This window comes from Bombus impatiens, unplaced genomic scaffold (genome assembly GCF_000188095.3).
Source record: "Bombus impatiens unplaced genomic scaffold, BIMP_2.2 scf_0582, whole genome shotgun sequence".
NCBI classification, from domain to species: domain Eukaryota; kingdom Metazoa; phylum Arthropoda; class Insecta; order Hymenoptera; family Apidae; genus Bombus; species Bombus impatiens.
The window spans coordinates 1,199,481-1,225,017 of record NT_177001.1 but is presented as its reverse complement, the minus strand read 5'-3'; the positions used below and the strand labels follow the sequence as shown (position 1 = coordinate 1,225,017).

The following is a 25,537-nucleotide window of genomic DNA, read 5'->3' as shown; positions in this document are numbered from 1 at the left end:
TGATAAATATAAATACGAGCACTCTAAAATGAACATTTATTGTATTTTATTGTATAGCCATCATAAAATCACACGCAAGACAATTTGTAATAATATACATTATAATTAAAAATTATCATATGTTTTTAAATTTGTGTATGTTTATACACGTTTTAGTTAGGAATTTAAATTTTTAGCGCGTTTTATTATACTTCGTTGTCGCTATAATCACACAAGCTGCAAATGGCCACGGGTACAATTCACGTAGTCTCAGAAATGCGATATCAAATAGAATCGTATTTTATATGCAAAATAGGATCGTCAATGATGATAGGGGAACAGTGATCATTGTTACGTGTGTATTCCTTCGGAAATAAAGCTGTCCGCGATTTTTTTAAGGTCGCGTTATTTAGTTTTCCGCGGGAAAACAATGTCTGGATATCGAAGAGTGAATTATTACGAACTGTGCAGATTGTGTACTAGTAGCGAAGGAACCAAAATGAATATTTTCCGGGAAGAAGGACGTAGATTGCAACTTCAAACAAAGATTCAGACGTACTTGCCTATACAAGTGAGATTTTTGTACACTTTCATTTTGACCCAGACATGGTTTTGAAAAATTTCAATTGATAAAACAGATAATTTCTTATTGATATATCTATATGGTCATTGTAATTCTTTCTTTATTTAATAATATAATCTGATTAGGTATGAAAGGATATGGATGGTTTATATAATTAGTATTTAATTTGAACTTTAAGGTTTTGGAGGAAGATTCCTTGCCAAAAATTGTTTGCCACGAATGTGTAAAGAAATTAGAAAATTTTATTGAATTCAGAGAAACAGTTGTGAGCGCAGAGGGTATGTTAGAATCTTATTTTACTTCACTGCGGTTCTCAGAAGATTTTCTAAAGGAGGGTAAGGTTTATGTGAAAAGCACAGAAAAGGACAGACCTACAACCCCTGAGAATGAAGTGTTAAAGGGAATAGAGAAAGTAACAACAACGACTGGAAATCAAATAGTTAATAATGAGCAGCAAATGCAGCATCAACAACCTGTTGTTGTTAGTAATATAAATGCCTCGAATATTCAAATTATCAGTGGAGTCCAAGCAAGAGTTCAACAATACAAATGTGCCATGCAGGTTTGTTAACAGAGAAAATATTAAAAATTATTTTTATGTGATACTATTACTAATTTATATTAATATTTATCTTAGATGCAAGCAGGAGGTATGGCAGCTGCTGTTGTAGAAGCAACAGCAGAAACCCATTATAGCTATCAGCAACAAACTTCGCAGCAAGTATCTCCTCAACAATCAAATGAAGCACACAATCAAATTAACGATCAACAAACTACGACCTCACAAATTCAACAAGTGCAAAATCAAATTCAAAATCATGGTCAAATAAATCAACAAATACAATCTCAAAGACAAATTTCTCAGTCACAAAATCAACCACAAGTTGGTCAGCAGCAGCAGCAGCAACAACAACAACAAAATCAGACACAAATAACACAACAGATTCAGCAGTTACAAAGACAACAAAGAGAGTTTGAAAAACAACATAGACAGCTTCAACAAATTGAAAAACAGGTGCAAATTGCTACGCAACAGGAGTTTCCAATTAAGCAGGAACCTCAAGGACAGGTAGTACATCAAAATAATAATATCATTTTGAAGGCAGAACCTGAATCTAAGCAAAATCAACAAATCATTCAGAAAGTACAGTCTGAAACTCAAAAAGATGAAAGTGGAACACAAAATGTACAGGGTTATACTGTACAAGCTACACCAGAAGTATTTTTAAATCTGGGATTTAAAGAAACACCTTTGGTTGCACAAACTGTACGGGACGAGCCAAAAGAATTTAAAGATTATACAAAGTCAGAAGATACAATATCTCGCAACTCGATCGGACAAATTTCTGAATTCTTAAGAATCAAATCAGGGCCTGAACCAACATCTTTAATTACTGTAAATCCTCAAGTTATTTCACAAACTCATAGGAATGCCATTTGCAAAGAGTGTGGCAAAATTTTCACTACCATAAATCAATTGAACACTCATAGTTGCTCTGTTCAGAGCCTTTTGAATGAAACTTCTGATAATAGTAGTAACAAAGAAGATCCTTTACAAAGTAATAGTAATTCATTTAGTTGTGATGTTTGTGGTAAACCATTCAAACGAAAAGAACACCTTTATCAACACAGGAAACTACATACCGGTGAACGTCCTTATGTGTGCACTACGTGTTCAAAAGCATTTAGTCGCAAAGAACATTTAGTTAGACACTCTGTATCTCACACAGGTGAAAAAATGCACGAATGTGAAATGTGTGGTAAAAGCTTTTCTAGAAAAGACAATCTTCACAAACATCGTAAAACGCATGGTGTATCGGGTCCATATATTTGTGAAACCTGTGGGAAGTCATTTGTGGTGAAGCATTATTATTTAATGCATTTAACAACTCATGCTTCAACTATTGGAGATGGTGTAAATTGTCAGGATCCTTTACCATACAAATGTGATATTTGTCACAAAGCATTCTCTGTAAAACAATATCTTACAACTCACAAACTTAGGCATAGATCAAAGTATAATAATAATTCTTCTCAGAATACTGCAAATGGTCATCAACAGCAGCAACAGCAACAACAGCAACAAACACAACAGTCAAATGCTACCAGTAATATAAATATGGTAACAAGTAATGTTACTAACTCTGGGAATCTAAATAATAGCAATGGTCAGTCTAATAATGGATCAACAGTTGAAATGCAGAGTGTCATTGAAAGAAATGAGCAACCAAATGGTTCATTCAATAACCAGTATCATAATAATGTACAAGAGTTTCAATGAGATAAGGGGAAGCGTGTCTATTATGTTCTCTTGCCAAATGGTAACAATCACAAGATTGTTGTTATGTGAGCAAGAGAATTTTTATGACGCGCTAAAATATTTTCTTAAACTATACCTGCTGTTACTCGAGAAGAAAATTTTTTGTACTTTAATAAGGCAAGAAGATGGATTTAAATACTATTATTTTAAACATATTAAAAGTTAAATAACTTATCATTTATATTATACTAATAATCAGTCGGTCAGAAAGTAGAATCTTCAGTGGCTTATGAGCTTAACTTAAAGTACATTGTATATATTTTGCCAGTAAAGTATTACATGTATGAAATGCATGCTATGTTTTGTATGAATGCACACTGTTATTTAATGTTCGAAAAAATCGTGTGTTAAAAAATTTATGTGTGCGTAGATAGTCATGAGGTTGTTCCAATACCTGATTAGAGATATATTTTCAATTCCATTAGCTTGAAATGAAGATATTAAATCAATATCTAATCAGAATTTTAGTTGCTTATACTAATAGAATTAGCATAGAAATATGTATAACATTTTTGTTGTATAATTTCTCATCGATAGTTAATGATGTAATCAATATTTAGATTTTTTTATTATAAACAATCAAATCAATTTTATAAAAATATTATTGTTTATATTTTGCTTTGTGCAATATCTTTTCTAGTTATATATATGTTATATACATAATTATTAGAATCAATGAAATAATTTTGTTTTTGTTTTTTTAACCAGTGATTGCAACAATCTATGACCATTTTGCAAAGTATTTTAGGATTATATGATTTGTATGTAAACTTAGAATGCAAAACAAAATCTAAGACCAAAGAAATTTATATTATATACATATAAATTGGATAAATAATAGGAAAATAAATGTAAGGTAAATTCAGGTATGATCTACCTGATTAGCTCTGTTACAGTTAAGATTTTGGTTAAGTATGCATACAATATATACATATATTGTATAGCACTATAATACATACAACGACCTTAAAGTCGTTGTTTTCTAACAAATGAGAGCGTGCCATACAGTAAACTTTGGAAATAAGTATATTGGAAAATATAATTGTCTAAAATTCTTGCTAAATTTCCAGCATATATTGACCAAAATCAAGAAGAATGAAGAGAATTTATATTTCTTAAGCCACATTACTTCCATTGTATCTGTCTATATAATTAGCATACATTATTACTTAATTTATGTTACCTTTCCATTTCTTTCTTTTTTCTTTCTTATAATTTGTCTCTTACATAATAAGATCAAACAGGGGGCAACTATATCTTCAAATAAAAGTTCCCAGTATATATTATTAATATTTCATCCATATACTTATTAAATTTTGTACTTTTGCACAATAATAGTGGGTTACCAAAAATTTATAATTTGCTCCAAATCGTTGTTTATAGTGATATTTAATTTATCTGCACCATTTTCTTCACTCTGTTTGATGTAACAAGTATTAGTGAAGAAGATTTGATCGCACAATTTTCTACCATATTTTTTACAGAGTATATTGATGCGTATTATTTACTGAAAATAAACAAAAATCTTCATTTAAATGTGAGCACAGAATTCGTAATTGAACATAACAATAACAGAATTTTGTTGTTGCATAATAAACGTCTTAAGATACAAATGAACTTTCTACAGTACAAAAGATTTATTTTAATTACTGGTCAGACTTTATTTTATTATAAAGTCTTGTATATATATATATGTATATCAAAGCAGAAGTAATGAATTTAAGACTGTGTTTCTATATCAGCTAGTGCTAGATGTACATTCAAAGTACATAGATTTATAGTAATGACATTGTATATAACATGGTCCAGTGAGTAAGACGAAAAATTGTTAGTGCACTGTTCCTAAGGAAAATGGTATTTTCCGCAAAGCAGAAAATACCTCTTTATTCATACTGAAGTATTGTAAAGTAGATATTAAATCCAAAGAAAAAGAGATACAGTGCTTTTATTAATTGCATACTTTGTGCCTAATTATTAAAGTCATGAGAATCATTTGTTTTGGAGATCTATTTATAAAAACAAATAAAATTGATAATCTTTGATTTTAAGTAGCCCCCTGCTCTATGTGCAACTTGCAACAAAATGACATTACTTGTTCAGATATGATTATTTTTGAAATTTATACTGTTAATTTTTATATTTTACATTGTATATATTTTCAAACTAATATTATATTTAAATATATTATAATATATTAAAAAGATACTAGTATATTATTTACTCCAGTCTTCCCATATAAATTTAAATTAAATTTCGTGATTTTTATTTCTATTTACAGGGACATTACGATTTTTAAGTTAATAAATTAAAACGTTGAATATGCATAATGTAATTTTAATCCTGCGCGCTATTTTAAGTTATGTAAATTAATACATAGATCTACAAAGTATAGTCTAAGTTATGTATATAAAACACAGAAACAATAAAGAAAAAGCGCTATTTATTAAATAATTATTTTTAAGATTTCATTATTTAAGGAAATAATAAGAATGCTGTATATTATCTGTTCTAGAACTAGTTCAAACAAAAGAGCATTAGAAGTTGTTAAGTAACACTGAAAAATATGGAATAAGTTAAAAAAAATATTAATTCGATATTTAAGAAAGTCGCTTTTTTTTCATTCGTAACGTAGGATTTGGAAAAAGCATTTTAAGTCATACTAAATGCTTTCTATAATTTTTCCGATCCGTATGAATTGCATATAAAATTTCAATTATACGTTTTAATATTTCATCATATATTTTTTTGCAAATTTGTTTTCAATTTGTTCTTACATAAAAAAACATCTTTATAATAAACTAAGGTCAAGTTTATAAGAAGTTGTTTAGTTTGATCAGAAAAGTGTGTGTGTGCAGTCATCATTTTGTATATAGATATACTTCTCAACAAATTAAACAAATTAAGTGCATTATGTTAAGACAATTAGTTTTTATGACGATATCTTTTCGAGTATAATCATTTTTATTTAAAATTGCATGTAATAATCTGGTAAGTATCAATAATATAGTGACAGTATTTCAAACGTAAGGTTATGTTGTTACTTGTTGATTTTTGAGTACAACAATAGTACAACAATTTGTGTGATTTGTTTATAAAAAGAAAGTATTCCATTGATACGAATTAAAGTCCTGAAAGTAAAATTTCATAGCATATGTAAAGTTTTGTCATAACATTATGGTGAACGAATTTCTCAATTTGATTAAGCATCAGTTACTTTGATTTGATGTTTACAAAATGTTTTTGATCTAAAATGAATATTTTTCATATTGTATATCCAATATGCAATTTGGCAACATTTTGTTTTAACAAATAAAACTCTATATACTGTTATAAAATAACATATTTCTGTAATTATTCATAATTTTTTTTGTAATAAAAAATTGTTTTAAGTTTTTGAATATATTAACTTTTATTTATAAAATATGTAAAAAAGTCATGTAGGATCACTGATCATAGTGGCGTATGGTTGGCAGAAATTTTATCACTATTTCTGGGTTTCAGCCAAAGAAACAGAGCTTATTCAGCAGTCAGAATTAGACTGTTTTGTGAACAAAACTTTCTTTGTGTTTTTACGTCAATTTCAATTTGAAAACAGAAAACAATTTCAATTTTTTAAAATTGTTAAAAAGATGCAAGAAGAATTAGAACCATTAGAAGATCAAGTGTTTCCGATACATAATCGTTCAATTTGTTTTATGTACATATATATTTATTTATATTTATAAATTATTTTGAATAAAACGTATATACAGCTTGACCAATTTGGATTATATGATGACTATGCGAAAAATACAAATCTTCTTTATTTGTTTTAGATTAGATTTAATATAAATTAATAGTAGTTATATAGAATATTTAAAAATTTTAAATTTTCATTACTTCAAGTTAAGGTATGTTCAAATTTTATTTTAATATTCTACTTACTATGTTATACAGGTGTAAAAAGAAAATGAAAATGAAACGTAGTAGATCTTTATCTCCTAAAGCATCAAGTAGTGAAGAAGATATGAAACGCATCAAATTTGAAGAAAATGAAAAGGCAAATGATATAATAATACATCCACATATATTAGACTTCTCTGATGATGTTCTATTGAACATATTTAAATATTTGAATCCTAAAGATCTCATGGCAATAAGTTTGTAAGTTTTATTAAACTAAATAAAGAAATATATATATGTATATATATTTCTTCTTTTATTACATGTTATTACTGTTTCTAGATCTTGTCAACGACTAGCTCAAATAGCACAAGATAAAACTTTATGGAGAAGGGTAGATTTTCGAGCAACACCTATATTATTAGATGATTTAAAAGAATATATAAAATTTCTACAGCCTATAACAACAAGTCTTGCTATGCGTGGTGATTTATATTGTGAAAATGATGCAGAACTTAGTCCTTACTTTCTCAACTCAGTTAAAGCTACATGTACTCAACTTAAAGAATTAATTATAGAGGAATATTGTATTAATGCAGACAAGGTAAGTTTAACTATTTTTATTATTTATCTTGGCAGATGAAATTAAAAAATTCTTTTGTAAATTACATATTTTCTCTATTTACAGATTCAAATTACAGATTTTCCAAGTACCATAGAAAAACTTTCATTAGAAGGCTGCAAAATGGAACATTTGCGTAGTAATAAATCATATTTTTTCAAAATGAATTTCCATATGCCTAATTTAACAGTAAGAATCTCACTTTTCAATTGCACGTATTTTCGAAAACTTTTTAGCATTTATGTACTTAATTACTTTTATTATATAGATTTTTATTATAAATGAATAACTATAAGTTACAAAATAACTGCTTACATTAATTGAAAATTGAGAAATTCTTTTACTTACTAATTATTTGATGAATTAATTTTTAAATAACTCTTCACAATCTTCTATTCTAACTATCAGTCTAATCTTCTATCCTAGGTATCAGTATTCTAACAATACAAACACAGGTGTGGATTACATATAATTTTGTGTATTATTTTTGTTATTTTTTCCTGCTTTACATTGTTTGAGCTCTTACTAATTTGTACACAATTTATTATTATTCATTTTATAATATTTGCATATTTTTCAGTGTTTAATTTTAAGTAATTGCGAATGGTTTACTCCACATTCATTGTTGGTCATTAGTAAGATGCCAAAGTTAAAGGAATTAAGGCTAAACTCGTGCCATCGCTTAGGCGAATGCGTTGCTTACACTAGTTTAGCTACAAGATTTGGATTCAAAACATTAGAAGTAAATAATCTTATGTATTGTTATTATTAATGTTTAATAAATCAATAAATTAAATGATTAATTGATTATATATTTCAGATTCTTGATTTGCGAGATACAGCACTTGGTGATAGTGAAGTTGGATGTTTTAGTTGTACTAAAACTTTGACACATCTTTATCTGGAATGTCCTTCCAGTTTAAGAAACACGGAATCGCCCGATTCAGAATCTCGACCTTTGCAGAGAGAACCTTTGAATCAACATCCTGTATATGAAGATAGAAATCTTGCACAAGTAGGTATAATGACAACGTGCAAAAAGTAATAGAATTAAATTACATATATACAATTGTTATAATTTGCATCTTTTTCCGCTTTTAGTTCCTAGTCGAAGATGGATTTCGTTGGGAGAATTATATGTTCGGACGATGCCTAATAACAGACAGAGCAATTTGTGCTCTTGGAAGTGATACTTGTGATCGTATAATCAATAATTTGGCAGAAGAAGTTATAGTTGTAGAAGGAGACAAACGAATATTTAATAATCCTCATTTAAAAACATTGGTTGTTAGGTACTATTAGATTAGAAAACTTCTGATTCAAATTTTAACAGTAATAAATGACAATTTTTTATGCATTCCAGAAATTATCCACATGTTACAAACTCAAGTCTCGTACATTTAGCTTTAAATGCATCGAGTCTCGAACATCTGGATGTAAGTGGCACATCTGTTACAAGACAAGGTGTTGAAACTTTTAAGACACAAAGACCGAACGTTAAAATAGTTACCTCTTTTGATGAAACACACACAAGCATTTGAGAAGTACAGAGTCATTCTGGAGGCTTTGATAACATGATACTTTTATTGTTGTATAAATCTATTTTCCGCAAAAATGAATATAATTATAAGGATTAGGAGTATAAACAATTTTTTATTTTTCATTAATTTCAATAATAAACATAAATTCTATGATGCGGAGCATAGAATAATATCTCAAGTTTATATTTTAATTTTACAACTTCCATGTGTGTTCAATATATTTATTCGCGCATGTGTTACAATTCCATTATATTGTATATAAATATTTGTGTGCAATCTAATATTATTGCATTTTCTATCTTTAATGTAACAAATCGGATACATTGCTTTGCGTTGATGGTAATGAAATTTCATTATCAAATGAAGGCACTATATATGTATGAAGTATTTTAAATACATTATTCAATGAGAGAGAGAGAGAGAGAGAGAGCGAGAGAGAGTTATGTGCCGTACTGATAATGCAAAAGAACAAATGGTAGAAACCAAATAAGTTTTTACTTTAATACATCTTTTTAAATTCATACATCGAGTTTGTTCAATTTAAAAAGATCATATATTTAGGATATTTAAAAACTATTGAGAAAACGATTTTTTATTATAAAGATTATTTATTACAAAAAAATAAATAAAAGTTATAGACTACAGGTATGTGATGGTAATATTTTAAAAAATTATTGATTAAGTAATTCTCGTATGTACATGTGTACAAATTGATTCATTAACAATTATTTATGAACATAATCAAAATTTTGTATATTGGTCATCATTTATGAAACATACATTTCTTGTTATTATTTTATATATGTATGTTGTATTATTTTATATTTGAAATTATGTAAGCATTAGAGCCATATACAAAAAACTGTTGTGTTATTGATTTTTATATCGTACAACATCATTCCATTTCTTTTTCATATTGTTAACGATGTCATTGCACGTAATAAAATTTCTATTTCATCAAATTTATAAATTATTTGTTTTCTTATAAATTATAAAGAACAGTAAAAAAATAAGATATTTATGTATATCTTCAATTGTTATCTGCGTAAAACTGCAGTTTCTGTTTAATATAATAACGCGAATTGTTTTGCATGGACAATTTAAAGTAAAAATAATAGCATTTTTAAAATATTTATTCCAGATTCAAGACAGTACTATGTATAAATATATAAAAAGAGTATGTGTTACATTAACTTTTTTAGGTCATTTACAAATATTGACAAAGATAATGCTATGTCAAATTCATTTTTAAGGAATTTGTTTCTATTTCAAGTAAATGTTATAAGGCACAGGACTTTAAAGGCATTTCTAGAAAAATGTCTAAAGCTTTAAATACACATTTTGATATAGAAAGCTCAACAGAATCTTGTTATTTGAATAATGGCATGCGTCTTATATGTGAACATAAAAAATCTTTCACTACCACCATAGGATGTTTCATTCCAGCTGGTGCAATGTATGAAACACTGGAAGAACGTGGTAGCGCTATATTTCTAGAACATTTATTTTTCAGAGTAAGTAAAAAATATTATAAAATTTATTAAAATTAATATTAAATTCCTACACTTTACACAGAGGACAAAATGCAGTAACAAAGAAGAAATAGAATGCATGATAGAAGAAATTGGTGGAAAAGTTACAGCTCTTGCTATGAGAGATATATTTCTTTTTTATGGAACAGTGCTTTCATGTAAAATAGATAAACTCATTCAGTTATTTGCGAATGTAATTTTGGATGGAGTAATATGTAAGTTAGTAACATATAAGAGGAAGAACTTTATAAAATATATAATAATATGTTATATCTTGATATTTTAGGTGATAAAGATGTTACACAAGAAAAAATTGTAATTTTAGAAAAACTTTCTGAGATGGAATCAGATCGAGAAAAAATTATAATGGATTATTTACCAACTATTGCATATCAGGATACTGCTCTTGGTATTAGTGTATACCCTGCAACTAACATAGTAAAGTAAGTATGAAAATTCAAAAACAATATTTAATTATAAAAGTTATGTAATAGATGTCGTATATATTTTTAATCATTAATCATAATGTTACATTTGCAGAAAATTTTCTACGAAAAATTTAATTAAATTTCGTAATCGTTTATTTCAAACATGTTATATGACGATGGTCTGTACTGGATCTATTTATCTAAAAGAATTACAAAGAATTGTTTGTAAACATTTTGGATGTAATATTGAGGATTATAAATCATCATTTGGAGTTTCTAACAAACAACGATTTTGTAAAGATCCAATTGAATATCGGTTCACAGGTAAAAAAAACTTTACTACTCTCTCTGATTACTTCATTATATTTTTATATAAATATTTCATGTGCAATTTAGCTGCTGAAATGCGATTAAGAGATGATGATAATGAAATGGGATATGCAGTAATAGGATTTGAAGGATCAAGTTATAGAGAACGTGAAGATTGCATTGCCCTTACTGTAGCTAAAGAAATTGTAGGTTCTTGGGACAAGTCAGATGGTAAGTTAATAATCTATATTTAACTATTGTACAGTTTAATATGTAATATTCATAATAATATTTTTAGGTGGAGCAAATCATAATGCACCATTTATTGCCCACTATGCATACAATACAGACTTATGTTATATGTATAAATCCTTTTTTCATCATTGGGCACAGAGTACTAGTATTTGGGGCTGTTATTTCGTTTGTGACTATTCAACTCTTTTGGTATATCCTAAATATTGCGAAAAAAAAGCTTTGTCTTTAACAATTTATATATTTGTAACATTTATATAGTATATGGTTCGTGCATTACAAAAGGAGTGGATGAAATTATGCACAACAATAACCCAGAAAGAAGTATCTCGAGCTGTTCATCAATGCATTACAAAAGATTTACTAATACTAAATGATCCAGTAAATCGTTTCTTTGACATTGCTGAAAACGTGTATAGACATGGATGTTATGAACCTGTTGAACATAGGGTTGTGGAATATGAGGTAGAACACATTGTACTAAATAATTTATATTTTTATTGCAGAATAATATCTTTATATTGCAGAAAGTAACAGCAGATAAAATAAGGGAAGTTTCTCATAAATACATCTATGATCAGAGCCCAGTTGTTATAGCTCTTGGCCGTATTGAAGGTTTTCCCGATTATACTCATGTAAAAAATGGTTTGTATTTACTACGATATTAAGTGATAAAGTAATATACTAATTATCCTTTGAAAAAATATTTATAATTTACAAGTATTTTGTATCATGTGAGTTTCTGGTGACCCAAGCTAGACGTTCCATTTTTGCTAGAAATAAAACCAAAATCACGAAATACCAATTATGATGTATATTTTCAATAATTTTTGTAATTTTGTAACTATTTAAGAAATATAACAAAATTAATGCATGTGCGCATGAATCATTGATGATCCAAACTTGAATTCTAACTTAGATGACGAATTACATAAAATAATATATTAAAGATACAAAAATATACGAAATATCCAAAGAAAATACTTGTTATAATATTTCTCACAAAAAAGTAGAAGTCAAATTTTTGTCAATGTAGAATACACTTATATATTCTACATTGTTTTCTTTTGCTTGCGGTTCTAATAATACAGTTAATAATATGGTTCTAATAATATATCCAAAATCCATCAGTTGATCTTACATCGCACTTTAGATATATAAGTGCACTTTTGCAAAACTAATGATTCTGACTTATATTCTAACGCTCGCCGATCACATATTTATTAGGTGGAATAAAGATCTCTATTTAAGTTTCACTTCTCTGGTTACATTTCTAAAAGTATGACATTCCATAAACATCAATTAATATTTATTTATAGTATTATTTCTCTTTTGTCATAATAAAGCCTATGCGTAATTCGCGATTACATGTGCGTTCTATAATTAGCGTATGAGCATTGACATTTCGAAATATGCTGTTCCAAAAATCACAAATCAATGATGTGTATGTAAATCATTGAAAAATTTTCCTGAATTAATAAATTTTCAATATTTTGTCCATTAATCATATGAAAGAAAACTCAATCATTACATTATTATTTAAAATAATTATACAATAAATTGCAAAAAGAAAACAGCTTTAACGTTAAATTGATTTTCAACGAGAGAAATTTGAATGAAAAAAATTATACCAAACCGTGAGTTTCGAGTAAGGTTATCTTGATAAATTTTATTCTATGACTATGGATGACAGGGTTGAGTAGCGTGAAATGGTGTTGAACGAGTATGCGCGTGATCACGACCGTTAGAAAATTGCGCCATTTTTTAGTTGTAACTAAGATCATTTTCTAACATTTTTTGGTATCATGGTGAAATATTCATGATATCCTGAGAAGTGGGACACGTGTGGTTTAGTGATAGTGTGAATTTTCCAATTGCACGACTGCCCTTGGACAAAACTCGTCACTACGCTTCATAGAAGTAGCTAGCAAAAGCTTCGCGCACGAGGCAACATTTTCTACCGGGTTCATTTGAGAAAAGCCGCTTTTTGACTGTAAACAAAATGTCGGTGGATGCCCTGAGCGATGCGGAATTGCGTAGCAAACTGATGGAGTACGGGTATCCAGTGGGCCCGGTAACACAAACCACTAGAAAGATTCTCTTAAAGAAGCTAAAAAATCTCATGGAAACTCGAGGCGGCACAGGGTCACGACATTCATTGGCTGCCAGGTACTTTTAGTTTATTGTATTCTTGCAATTATTTACCATTTATTATTATTATTTAGTATCTTTGCAATATCTCAATGTTTCTTTAAATCATTTGTTTCATTAAATTTTTCTATTATCTTTGATTTAAATGTCGTAATGTAATAATGTCAGTAAACATGGAATATTTTCAATTTGTAATTACTTTTGTTTACCTTTACTCAATTATTTTTCCAATGAAAGGTTCATGCATTCTTATATAGTTATGCATTATTTGAGATAATGGTTAAGCTTATGAGTTTTATAATAAAATTTTAGGTACAGCAGTGAGGATACAGATGATGACACAAGTACAACGACTAGCAAAAAGAAGAAGACTACAGTGAGTAGTAGAAGGCAAACTTTAGCAAATCCTATGCCACCACCAGCAGTAGCAGCATCCTCAGGTGTAAACATATCAAAAAATCCAGTTAAAGATAAGATAACACATCCTGAATTTAAGGATCCTACAGTGCCAGATTATGATAGTTCTTCGCAATTCACAACTCGTACGATAACAAAAACTACAAAAAAATATATGAAAACTAGTAAGACATCAAGTATAACAGATGGTTTGGAGACTGGTTCAGATTCAGATGTTGTTGAAGAAGTAATTAAACCATATTCCCCATTAATTAAGTCATACTCCCCACCTAAATCATATTCTCCACCTAAATATTTGTCAAGTAGTGGAAAATTTAATGAGCCTAGAACATATGAACATAATGTTTCTGATCAAGATCAAGGTTTAAAACCTTATGATTCAAAATCGAGATCTATTCATACGATAAAAGATAATAAGTATAGTGAACCACTCTTTGATTCTAATATTTCTCCAATACACTCGATCAATGAAGATGTGTGTACGAAATCAGACACAAATCAAAGAGATATTTTGGCAAATTATGAAACACCATTCCTATCAGAATTTACGAGGAGACTTAGTTCAAGGTCTACTAATTTACCATCTTCTTCTTTATCTAGCTTAAAAAGTAAGTCCTTTTAAATTAAAATAATCAGTATACAATATGTATATATTAGAGAGTTTCTAATTCATTATTTTACATATTATTGTTTAGGTCCATCATCGCGTTTTACATCAAATTTACCAGATCTAAAAGAAAAAGATTCAAATGGTCATTTTTCTTCCCTAAGATCGTTATATCCAACATCCAGTTCAAGGTATGTAGATACTTGATGGAATTGATATATTGAGATCAGAATAGAAAACTGTAGGCAAAAATATTATGTATCAATTTATTAATGATTTGTTGTTTAAAATGCTTCTATGAGATATCAAAAAGTCCGAAGTATAATTATATTAATGACTGTTGCCACTTAACGCTTTAATTTACGACCTCGTTATATTGGTTTCATCAACTGTAATTATATTGTAAATACAATTTGTATTAAGCTATATTTATATTATAGAGCTATATAAATATATCTTCTTCAGTTCCAGGCATACAACATCATTCGCCGACAGATCTCGAGATACAGTGAATAGAATGTTTAAACCATCATCTACAAATAGGGAAGATATACGAAATAACCACAATATGGTGTCTGTAATTTTGGTAGTGGTACTTGCTTTATTTTTCGGGATTCTTGCTGTTATATACATGGGACTTGGTGGAAAAGCAGAGACCTTTCCATCACTTTCAACGGGTAGGTATTCAGAATCGTAACAATTAAGTAATACATATGGAGAAATACTTGAAAAGAAATATACAATGCAAATTATATATTTCAACTAACAGCTTGTGGGAAAGTTTTTTAAATAAATTTTATTATTAATAACAAGAATGTTGCAATATACGCGATGTTTTTTATAAATAAAAATTTGTCAATGTATGTGAATAAAATAATTATTAACATTTTAAAGAGTACTATATATAAATTTGTATTGTATAACAATTGCGAGTTCTAAAGACAAGATCTGAACATACAATTCTATTCAAATACATTTCATTAATTTGTTATACAATTTATTCATAATTTCATGAGTATTACAATTAATTCTAATAATTTGTGGATTTTAATCGTTTTACACAAATTTCATCTTTAACATTGAATAATGTATAATCAGTTTCGTAATAGTCTGTTTAAGATATGTATTGTTTTTTTTAACATGTATAATAAAATAATAAGTATTACCAATGTATTAATTTTGATATTTTATTTCCTTTCCCATTATAATGATTTTATCCTATTTCTTTTATATTATTATCATTTGATTAAATTGTTAAAAAAAATCTTCTCTCTTTTAATATGCATGAAATAGATACAAGATATATACGATATCTCTTTTACAAAAATAAAAAGAATATTGTAGAATATATATATTATAATTCTTGATAATTTTGTTTTTAGTCTTATATTTCAATTTGTAGATAGCAACATACCATTATGTTTTGTTGGAGATGACCGTGAAGCGCCTGGAGCTAGCTGTGTAATGAAAGAAAATGTAGATTCTGTATTACAATTGTTGAAGCGACTTCAACCGATTTTAACGAAAAAGGCTGTGTCCATGATATGCGACAATTCCAGTGAAACTCCTTATTTGACCGATTCAGAGATCATGCAAATGTTTACAAATAATAAAGTGGTATGTTGAATTGATTCAAATGGAACATCAAGTATTACATTGTTATATTGTATATACATAAAACAATTTTCTATACAGAGGAGTTTAGAGGTAAAAGAAGATTTGCAAAACGCACAATTACTCGTCATAAAGAATCCTAAATGGGGCATTTCTCTCATAGATATAAGTGACGATAGTGGAAACTCTGGTGATATTTTGGATTCTTTGGTATTGTAAAACAGTTTATCGATCATTCTTTATCTTTCTACTTCCGCGTTTTCTAATGTATATAAATTAAAGAAAAAGGCACCCTTTTATTACAGGATAAATTATTTTCTACTCGTCTAAGTGGGAAAGTCGGAATGGTGATTATGAATCCTGAGTTGCCGATGCAATGTCTTATCAAGAATAAGCTTTTCACCATATTCTCCTCCCTTCTAATTGTGTCACTTGGTAAATTTTTGACCGACTTATTATGGGAAGAAACTTGTTGAAAATATAGCTCTATAAGGTTCTATAATAACGTGATAATGTTATGTTCTAAAGTATTATATTTTGTTACAAGTTTAGTATCTTAATGCTGTAACTACGTCGTATTAGTAAATTTTCTCTTTGTTATTACTAATAATGTTGGTTTTGCAATTCTATTGTGCATGCTACATCACGAAGCTTAATATGCATGTGTGTGATAATGATAGACTGGAAATATATTGTACTTTATATATATTATAGTAATTCAATTATTATATATTATAATAATTCAGTGCTATATATGAGTAATATTACAATATATTCTCAGGCGTCCTAGCAGCTATAGGGATGCAGAAATTATTCGTTTGGTATATAAGGTATAAGAAAAGTACCGAGAGAGAAGTGTTTAAACTTGTTAGTGACATTATTAACATGGTCGAGATGCACCATCAAAATGCGGCAGTTGCATCATCTGGCGGCACTACGCAAGAAAGTTTTCTTGCCATAAATCATGTACGTGATAATCTTATACCCCCAAAAGATCGAAAAAAGATGGCTGGACTTTGGGAAAAAGCAGTTAAATTTTTGGACGAAAATGAATCCAGGTACAAATCTAGTGAAACATTATAAATTTGAATAGTATATTACGGATATTCATATAAATTTATATTTCTATGAATACATCAAATTTCCTATAAATGCATAAAAATCCGTAGTCTCCTTATTATTTTTATTATTTATATTAGTTAACATGCATTTCTATGTTTTAAATAAAACTACATGATTTCAGAATTCGAAGAGAAGTACAACAGGTTTCGGGGGAAGAATTTCATGTGTGGCGTTGGTTACCTAACAACAGTCTTAACAAATCAAATAGCCAGAATTTTGTTCTAAATAAAAAGTCTAAAGTATGGCAAGGTCAAGCATTTGAAACAATGGAAGGTTCTGTCAATAGTTTGACTTGTTCGCCGACACCTTGCTTGAAGATAAGGCATATGTTTGATGCTGATGTGTAAGTATTTTAATAATATTTCTTCATATTTCTCGTATGTATGAAAACATATATTTTTTTAGAGAGTTTGAAGATGATTGGGAAACAAAGGTACAAGATGCTATTTTAGAGAAATGCGGAGAGGGCGTGAAAATTCTTCATATCCGTATAGATCGTGGTAGTCGAGAAGGTTGTGTATACATGAAATGTATGTCACAAGAAGATGCAGGGAAAGCTTATAGGGCTTTACATGGATGTTGGTTTGATGGTAAGTATTTACACAATTTTTTAATATAATGTTTCTTAATATATCTATTATTGTATTGCAAAATATGAGAGGAATATTTATAGGGTCGATTCTAGATATCAAAATGACATAAAATGTTCCTGTACAAAAATGTACAAAAACAATAAATATATTGGTATCAATGAATCAGCTGATCCTTTCTCTTTATCTGACATTAAGATTTTTTATGACACCCTATATATATTTATATCTGTGTGTGTGTATATATTATATTATTTTATATGAATATTATACATATATATAAATATTATCTCTTCCAGGTCATTTAGTAACTGTGAAGTACCTGAGATTGGAGAGATATTACGAAAGATTTCCAGACGCACGTCGTTGTACAACGCCGTTGAAGCCAAGTAATAATCAACGATTATCTATGCAAGCTGATTACTAGTAGAAATGCCATGTGGATGTAAAATGACAAAATACCTCTTTGCTTGTATACATATGAATAACAAGCAGAATTTGAATTTTCGCCGCTGAAATGATTGTTTGCGGACCAGAATTCGTGAGACTTCTATTTTTTGCTCTATAAGAGTATAGAACTTCATACTATCGCGCAGAAATATAGAGTCTGTGAAGAACTCGCAATTGTGTGATAGAATTCTAAGAATCGAATAAGCAAAGACTTTTTTATAAGCATTTTCATTTTGATTTTGTAACGTGTATATTATTATGTTCTATCACCTTTTTTAAGGTAAGAAAGTCGAAAAAGAATACGAGACTCAACGATTATACTATTTATAATACTGCTGTAAAGTAAGTGTGGAGACGTAATTTTCAGCGCTGCATTTTGTAAAAGTTTTTCAAGTAGCAATATACAATGTTGATAATATGTATATCTAAATTTCTGTGCTATGTGATATACTTTCCTTGTGCGTTAAACAAACATTAATTTGTCGCATAATATTTAATCCTCCCTCTGGCAATAGTTTTTCTCCAAATTATTAACGATGCTTGCACCTTATTAACATTCAATGAATTAGAACAATAATACATTATATTCATTCACAACATTAGTTTATAGCTGAACTTGACAGATATGAATTAATTAAATAGCATATACTTTTTATACAAATGATACAGGAAACAACTGATTTTGAATTTTTAAAGAGTTGTTTTCTGTTACTCTTACTAATAAATTTATTTATTTTATTTTAGTAGACGAGTATTGTAAAATACAGTTTATTTTAAATTTTGTAATATTATTTTTAGTACTTTCTTTTACGCACGATATCGCATGACGACGTATATTGCTACTTAAAATAATGAATAAATTAAATTTTTGTATTTTGTGTACTTTCTAACGATTTTTGATATCTATATATGTTTCTTAGAAGTGAAGTCTGTGTACAATATCAGACTTCTTTAAATTATTTACCGTTACATTTTTTTCAGAATAAATAATATCACAGAGATATAAATTTATTTAGTTTTTTAACTAAAAGATTTAATGAAAATAATATACTGTCGAAAATAGTACTACAGTACAAACTAAGGTCAATAGAAATCAATATTTTTTTTTAAATATTCAACATAATTTATCTATTGAAAACATTTCACAAATCTCTTTTTTTAATCATGCATTATATTTTTGACATGTTAAATTTAACAATGTTTGATATATAAAGAAACTTAGTTATATCAACATTTTATAATCTATACAAATCACAATAATACTAATGAGCAAAATATATGTACAACTTTATTCAATTAATGTGATTTTAACAAATGAGATATACAGAATATTTAAAGATAAAACGAAATAAAACAGCACATAAGAAGTAGTATCTTTAATGAGACATCTACAATTCTAAAGTGCACAAAATTCTTAAAAGAAAAATAGTTTTTGATAACTATAATACAACACAATACATTTAATAATAGTTACATTGTAGTAACAATAAACAATTTCTATTCATAATGATTTCAAGATTATCTGATGTGTGTTTATATTTTATATAATTTAATTTCTGTATATTCACTGTGTAATAATAGTATTACCTCTTAGTTATACATACAAGTTGAATAAGTTTTACCTTTAAGAAAAACTTAGCTCGCCTTAAATTTTTATGTATTAAGAGGAATTTAAAAAAATTTTAATAAACATGAAATTCTACATGATACATATATTGATTGTTACATACATTTACATCTTAATATTATAATGTTTATTATTGAAACATTGGATTTATTATATATACATATGTTTGTCAGTACAAATATAAAAAATATGCATATTTTTAATATAAATTTTATTTATTTATATTTAATATTTTAAGGAACAACTATATTCTGTTTACCAAAGTTACAAATCAAGTTCTTTCAACAATTAATGAGTTTTCCGAACTTTCTTCAATTTCATAAGTTTACAATTCATAAGCTGTACTATACTTTCATAATACGATATACATTCTTTCCTTTTAGCAATTTGCCTTGTAATCTTGCTATTAACAAATCTTTCTTATCTAATGTTTCATTTGATTGTACAGATGTTTTGTTATCTTTACTAGAGATATACGTGTTTGGCTGTTCTTGTTTAATATCTATATCTGTTATACATTCCTTTATAACAAAATTTATTTGGAGCTCATTATCCATATTTCGGTATCTTTTTAAAAATTTCAATGTTTTCTAGTGGAAGAAATTATACCAATAAAATTTTCAGTTAAAAATATTATTCAATAGTCTAAAAATTAAAGTCTACTGTTGTACAACTAAAATTACTTATATGTTTGAACAAAAATAATTTATGAATATTTCTACCAATATACCATTTACTTCAGTATTCAGTGTATTGAACATGGGAAGATCTTCATATTTATTTTCATATATTGTAATCCCCTTTTGCATCGATTGTTTCAAACTTACTCCTTTTAAATAAATATAAATACTTGTAAATAAAATAAATAAAATGTAAATAAATAAATAAAAATACTTCATGATGTATTCTTTGCATCCAAACATGACATCACATATTATTTGATTAAGGAAGAAAAACAAGATAATAATATCACTAATTTTTTATATGAAAAGGAAGAATTGTTTCATTTGTTAGATTTGTAATAAAGTAATGTGTGGTGAAAACTAATAGTGAGAAATATAGCGTAATACATATATATGTATACAACAAATATATATCATACATAATGAATTTACTTACAAGAATTTAAAATGTTTACGTATGTTAAGATTTACTCAAAATATTTATTGGTTCCGAGAAATAACCAAAGAACTACATTTTATTTCTTAAACAAAAGTATCGTATATTTTTACAATGTTTAGCTAATTTTTTCACTTTCAATTTTTGAATGTGATACATATTTCATGCTTTACGTATAATGCAAAATAAGACGCGAAACTAAAATCACGCACAAAATGAATTAATACTGAGACCATCTTCTCCAGTAACATAGTCGGCTATTTCACAGTCAAAAATTTAGCTTTAAGTTTTGACCACGAAAAAGGTAGATCATAGATTGTTTCCTCTTAAAATGTTATTCGAGAATTTTGTTAAAAATTTATAATAATTACTATTTATAAATGAAGAAGTAACGAACGATATCATATCCAAGAATAGTTATTTTATAAAAAGATATATTATACGTGAAAAAAATATTTGACAGCATTAAATTATTTTTTTATCATAGCACAATAGTTATTTTTATATTAAACTAAAAAACATTTCATATTTCTCAATTTGATAGTTTGCATGTAAAATTGCAATTTTGCATAATAAAGGATATTTCGAAAAATTTGAAATACGCCACCTGCAGGGTGAATTGGAATAAATGGTTAGAATAAAACACTATATATATGTTTATCTATATATTTTACTTATTCAAGAACACAACAGACATGCTTTCTCAACGCTTCAGTCCTTTCCGGTTATACTGTAGCGTGTGCGAGGTAATGAAATCTTGGTTAGAAAACATTTTTCACGAAATCCGAAACAATCTAGCAATGCAATCAATGTTGTGACATATTATACGTGTTATTCGATATCGTTTGTCATGTTTGTGCAAGGCTAAGTAATATTTTTGGAAAATGATCGTTTTGATCACAATTGCATATAACCCTACTTTTCAGTTTTCCTAAACATATCTGCTTTATTAGCAAAACTTTCCTGTAAATATGTTATGATATACTTATGCATTTAAATTAATTAAGTTTAGTATTGTAATTTTAAAAATGGAGATAGTCATATATTATTTTTTATCTATATAATATTTAAGTCTTTTGACAATTTGACTTGATGTTCCAATACATAAGCTACAAATTTTGTATATATTATAAAACAAATACTAGGAAGTATAAATATCAATAATAAAGCATATGTATTATATGTATTTGATTCTGTTTTTGCTTTTATATTATCTTACCCAGCAAAATATGGAATGCATTAAATTGAAGTGAACATTATACATACTTTCCACGTTACATGGAAATGAAACTTGCCTACTTAAATTGTAGTAAACGTTATTCTGTGGTTAAAAATTATGTTGAATAAAAGTTTTGTTTAAAGTTTTTAAACATGTTAGAAAGTTTTATGTATTGTAGTTATATATTTATGCATTTCAGGATGAAGCAAATTGTGACCAATCAGACAGTAAAAATACCTGAGGGACTGACTGTTACAGTCAAGTCCCGCTTGGTTACTGTAAAAGGACCAAGGGGTGTTCTTAAACGTTCTTTTAAACACCTTGCACTTGACATTCGTGTAAGTAAAGAGACCTAACTAGTTTAAATAATTGGTAATACAAAAATATTTAAACTTAGATTATATCTGATGATATTTTTGGATTCCCCTTCATTTCTTTAATAAATGATATATCTGTATCTGATGAACACAGTATATTAAATAAGTTATAATATAACTTAGAACTGTTATTCAGTATATTATTTCTTTTGCAGATGGTAAGTCCAAGGTTACTGAAAGTTGAAAAATGGTTTGGAACAAAAAAGGAACTAGCTGCTGTCCGTACAGTCTGTTCTCACATTGAAAACATGCTAAAGGGAGTGACTAAAGGATACCAATACAAAATGAGAGCTGTATATGCTCATTTCCCCATTAACTGTGTTATTACAGAGAATAATACTGTCATTGAAATCCGTAACTTCCTGGGTGAAAAATATATTCGTCGTGTAAAGATGGCACCTGGAGTGACTGTTGCGAATTCAGCTAAACAGAAAGACGAATTAATAATAGAAGGAAATTCTTTAGAAGATGTTTCCCGATCTGGTAAATAGCCATTTGAGTTAATACATTTATACAGGAAGAAATCCTTGTTATGAGAAAATTATAATTAATGATTATTTTTATTTCAGCTGCTCTTATACAACAATCAACGACAGTAAAGAACAAGGACATTAGGAAGTTCTTGGATGGTCTTTATGTGTCAGAAAAAACAACAGTTGTACAAGATGATGAATAAACGTTATTCACAATGTGAATGAAGTTTTTATTAATATGTATTTTGTTAATGACCTTTTGTTCATAGAATAAACATACTATTTTTTATGGAATATAGAAATTTTGTTAATGCGCTGTAATAAAGTTATATTTTTCATAATAAAATATATTTGCAGACCGACTGTAGACAAGATTAAAAAGTATTTACAGGATATTTCGTGTATATTTTGTGTAATTAGATATATGTTTGAGAAAATAGTATGTAGATAGATATGTAAAGCAATAATTTTAAGTAATTAAGGAGAGGGAAGCTAATGGCACGTAGGTAAGCTTGGTAAAAATTCTAAGGTTAGGAAGTCAATGACCATTCTGAATCAAATCTCATTGTGATAGTGTAGTATAGCATCCTGATAATAGAGGTCTATTAATGGTTATTTGATTGTATACATACATATTAAATTTGACATCATAATGAATGATATAACAATTTAATATACAATATAGCGATTAAGTAATGCAATCATTTATAAAAAAATATTAGATAAATCTCTTTGGATATTATTGTCGTAATGATCTATATAACAAATAATTTTAGATAGAAGCTAAAGATGATAGTCATTGATAAATAGAGTATAATTTATCAATTCTTAAATATGAAGATATCAAAATTTATGATAAAATATGTCTTTCAATTATTACTATCTTCGAATACCATTGTAATTAAAAAAAAGCACATTGCAATGATACTTTTTAATCAAGAAATTATCTTTGTATTTTTCTTTGATGAGATTATTTAAAATCTATTCTTTGTGACGTAAGAAAACTTTATACTGATGGTACATTACTTTGTCCCTTTTTTCTTACAGTGTCAGAGTAATTAATAAACGATTATATACTCGTAAATATTATATTTTCTGACAATTAAGAGAAAGTTTGTCTTTTCCATTTTCTAATTATAGTTATTCGAATGAAACGAAATAGTTTCCTCATACATACCAATTTTTTATGTAATCTCCTAAATTTCTAGAAATTGATGATAAACCTACTTTATATGTTAAGACTCGGATACTAACGTTCTTAGATCATTTACATATAACCGATTTGAGTTATATTTAAAAAGTAAATTCATATACATATATCTCTGTTATTGTTAAATCCAAAAATTAATTTATTTAATATTTATATATGGTAGGACTCTTTACCCTTTAACAAACAAATCAAAAGAATCATGAAAATGACATTTAGTGAAGATATTACGTAAATCTTATACACCAAATATTATTATCTCACACTACTGTTGTACTATACTGCTATTAGTAATATGGAGATTAAAGAAAGTCGTGCATTGAATATCTTTTTCAAGGAAACCATCGAGAAGGTTGAAAATAGCGGGAAATTAGGTAATCGAAAAAAATTATCGGAGATATTATTATGTTCATGAAAATTATGTTCATACATTATAATCTTTTAATATTTTCGATATAATAACAGAAATTGTAACTATATTACAATTATATAAATAATTAATTGTAAAATATGTGAGAAATAATAGAAATTTTTGTTGTATATCTGATCTTGTATATTTGATGGTGAATGCTAAAATTTCAATTGTGAGACAAAAATTTGCACGATCTGAATTGGTAATATAACGGAAACATCATGCACGGTCTCTCAATGGTTGTGTGATCTGAAATCTTTTTGAATAAATGATCAAAACAGTAATTATACGATTATTTTTTAGAAAGTTATTATTATGCGAATACTAGACATGCCATATTCTAAATTCCTTTTCAGGAATAGTCAACAAAAAATTATAATTTAAAAATGTTAAATACAATTGTTGATCAATTTATAAATATTTATGAAATCCTTGATGTTTTTAATAATCAATAATTTCTTGTTTGACATAATTTTGAATTTGTTTGAAACAAATGTCTACGTTAGTCGAAACTTTGAAGTGTTTATGGATAATAAATAGGTGGTTCAAAAGAAATGTATACACATTTTTGTGTATGTATGAATGCGCGCGTTTATTCTTGACGTCATTTTAATTTATGTTTTTAAAATTATATAATTCAATATAAGTAAGAAATAGTTAATGTAAGTAACTAATCAGTAAAAAAGTTAGTGAAATTAAACTTT

The 25,537-nt window shown here is 27.5% G+C and overlaps 5 protein-coding genes and 1 long non-coding RNA gene across 9 annotated transcripts; 5 read left to right on the top strand and 1 right to left on the bottom strand.

Moving 5' to 3' along the window:
* The first annotated feature begins 213 nt into the window (after nucleotides 1-213).
* On the top strand, nucleotides 214-4,839 carry LOC100742035 (zinc finger protein 853-like). The gene is made up of 3 exons (XM_012388986.3): nucleotides 214-550; nucleotides 741-1,124; nucleotides 1,200-4,839. The coding sequence occupies exons 1-3, from the start codon at nucleotides 410-412 to the stop codon at nucleotides 2,841-2,843; spliced, it is 2,169 nt and encodes a 722-aa protein (XP_012244409.1). The 5' UTR covers nucleotides 214-409; the 3' UTR covers nucleotides 2,844-4,839.
* Nucleotides 4,840-5,656: 817 nt separating this feature from the next.
* LOC100748375 (F-box/LRR-repeat protein 12) lies at nucleotides 5,657-9,507 on the top strand. 3 transcript variants are annotated; one of them, XM_012388997.3, is made up of 8 exons: nucleotides 5,657-5,870; nucleotides 6,819-7,025; nucleotides 7,107-7,368; nucleotides 7,453-7,575; nucleotides 7,967-8,128; nucleotides 8,207-8,401; nucleotides 8,488-8,678; nucleotides 8,750-9,507. In XM_012388997.3, exons 2-8 carry the CDS (start codon nucleotides 6,832-6,834, stop codon nucleotides 8,925-8,927), a joined length of 1,305 nt encoding a protein of 434 aa, XP_012244420.1. In that variant the 5' UTR covers nucleotides 5,657-5,870; nucleotides 6,819-6,831; the 3' UTR covers nucleotides 8,928-9,507. The 3 variants fall into 3 exon arrangements, with proteins under 3 accessions (XP_012244420.1, XP_024225282.1, XP_012244419.1); XM_012388996.3 differs by lacking the exon at nucleotides 5,657-5,870 and adding an exon at nucleotides 6,512-6,579; XM_024369514.2 differs by lacking the exons at nucleotides 5,657-5,870; nucleotides 8,488-8,678 and adding an exon at nucleotides 6,387-6,579.
* Nucleotides 9,508-9,930: 423 nt separating this feature from the next.
* Nucleotides 9,931-12,320, top strand: LOC100741916 (mitochondrial-processing peptidase subunit beta-like). The gene is made up of 8 exons (XM_003491604.4): nucleotides 9,931-10,441; nucleotides 10,503-10,674; nucleotides 10,746-10,902; nucleotides 11,000-11,211; nucleotides 11,284-11,427; nucleotides 11,495-11,640; nucleotides 11,710-11,913; nucleotides 11,976-12,320. The coding sequence occupies exons 1-8, from the start codon at nucleotides 10,244-10,246 to the stop codon at nucleotides 12,114-12,116; spliced, it is 1,374 nt and encodes a 457-aa protein (XP_003491652.2). The 5' UTR covers nucleotides 9,931-10,243; the 3' UTR covers nucleotides 12,117-12,320.
* Nucleotides 12,321-13,076: 756 nt separating this feature from the next.
* LOC100741798 (inner nuclear membrane protein Man1) lies at nucleotides 13,077-18,829 on the top strand. The gene is made up of 11 exons (XM_012388949.3): nucleotides 13,077-13,617; nucleotides 13,912-14,624; nucleotides 14,712-14,814; nucleotides 15,089-15,300; nucleotides 16,026-16,240; nucleotides 16,319-16,447; nucleotides 16,543-16,672; nucleotides 17,019-17,295; nucleotides 17,481-17,702; nucleotides 17,765-17,949; nucleotides 18,249-18,829. The coding sequence occupies exons 1-11, from the start codon at nucleotides 13,451-13,453 to the stop codon at nucleotides 18,374-18,376; spliced, it is 2,481 nt and encodes an 826-aa protein (XP_012244372.1). The 5' UTR covers nucleotides 13,077-13,450; the 3' UTR covers nucleotides 18,377-18,829.
* Nucleotides 18,830-20,228: 1,399 nt separating this feature from the next.
* Nucleotides 20,229-21,439, bottom strand: LOC117151999. The gene is made up of 3 exons (XR_004462202.1): nucleotides 21,146-21,439; nucleotides 20,757-20,855; nucleotides 20,229-20,616 (listed from the first exon to the last, which is right to left on the bottom strand). It is a non-coding gene; the product is annotated as an uncharacterized LOC117151999 (long non-coding RNA).
* A 363-nt stretch (nucleotides 21,440-21,802) lies between these two features.
* On the top strand, nucleotides 21,803-23,436 carry LOC100741677 (60S ribosomal protein L9). Of its 2 annotated transcripts, XM_003491602.4 has the most exons (4): nucleotides 21,803-21,891; nucleotides 22,564-22,702; nucleotides 22,897-23,224; nucleotides 23,311-23,436. In XM_003491602.4, exons 2-4 carry the CDS (start codon nucleotides 22,565-22,567, stop codon nucleotides 23,415-23,417), a joined length of 573 nt encoding a protein of 190 aa, XP_003491650.1. In that variant the 5' UTR covers nucleotides 21,803-21,891; nucleotide 22,564; the 3' UTR covers nucleotides 23,418-23,436. The 2 variants fall into 2 exon arrangements, with proteins under 2 accessions (XP_003491650.1, XP_012244330.1); XM_012388907.3 differs by lacking the exon at nucleotides 21,803-21,891 and having other exon boundaries at nucleotides 22,541-22,702.
* Nucleotides 23,437-25,537: the final 2,101 nt, after the last annotated feature.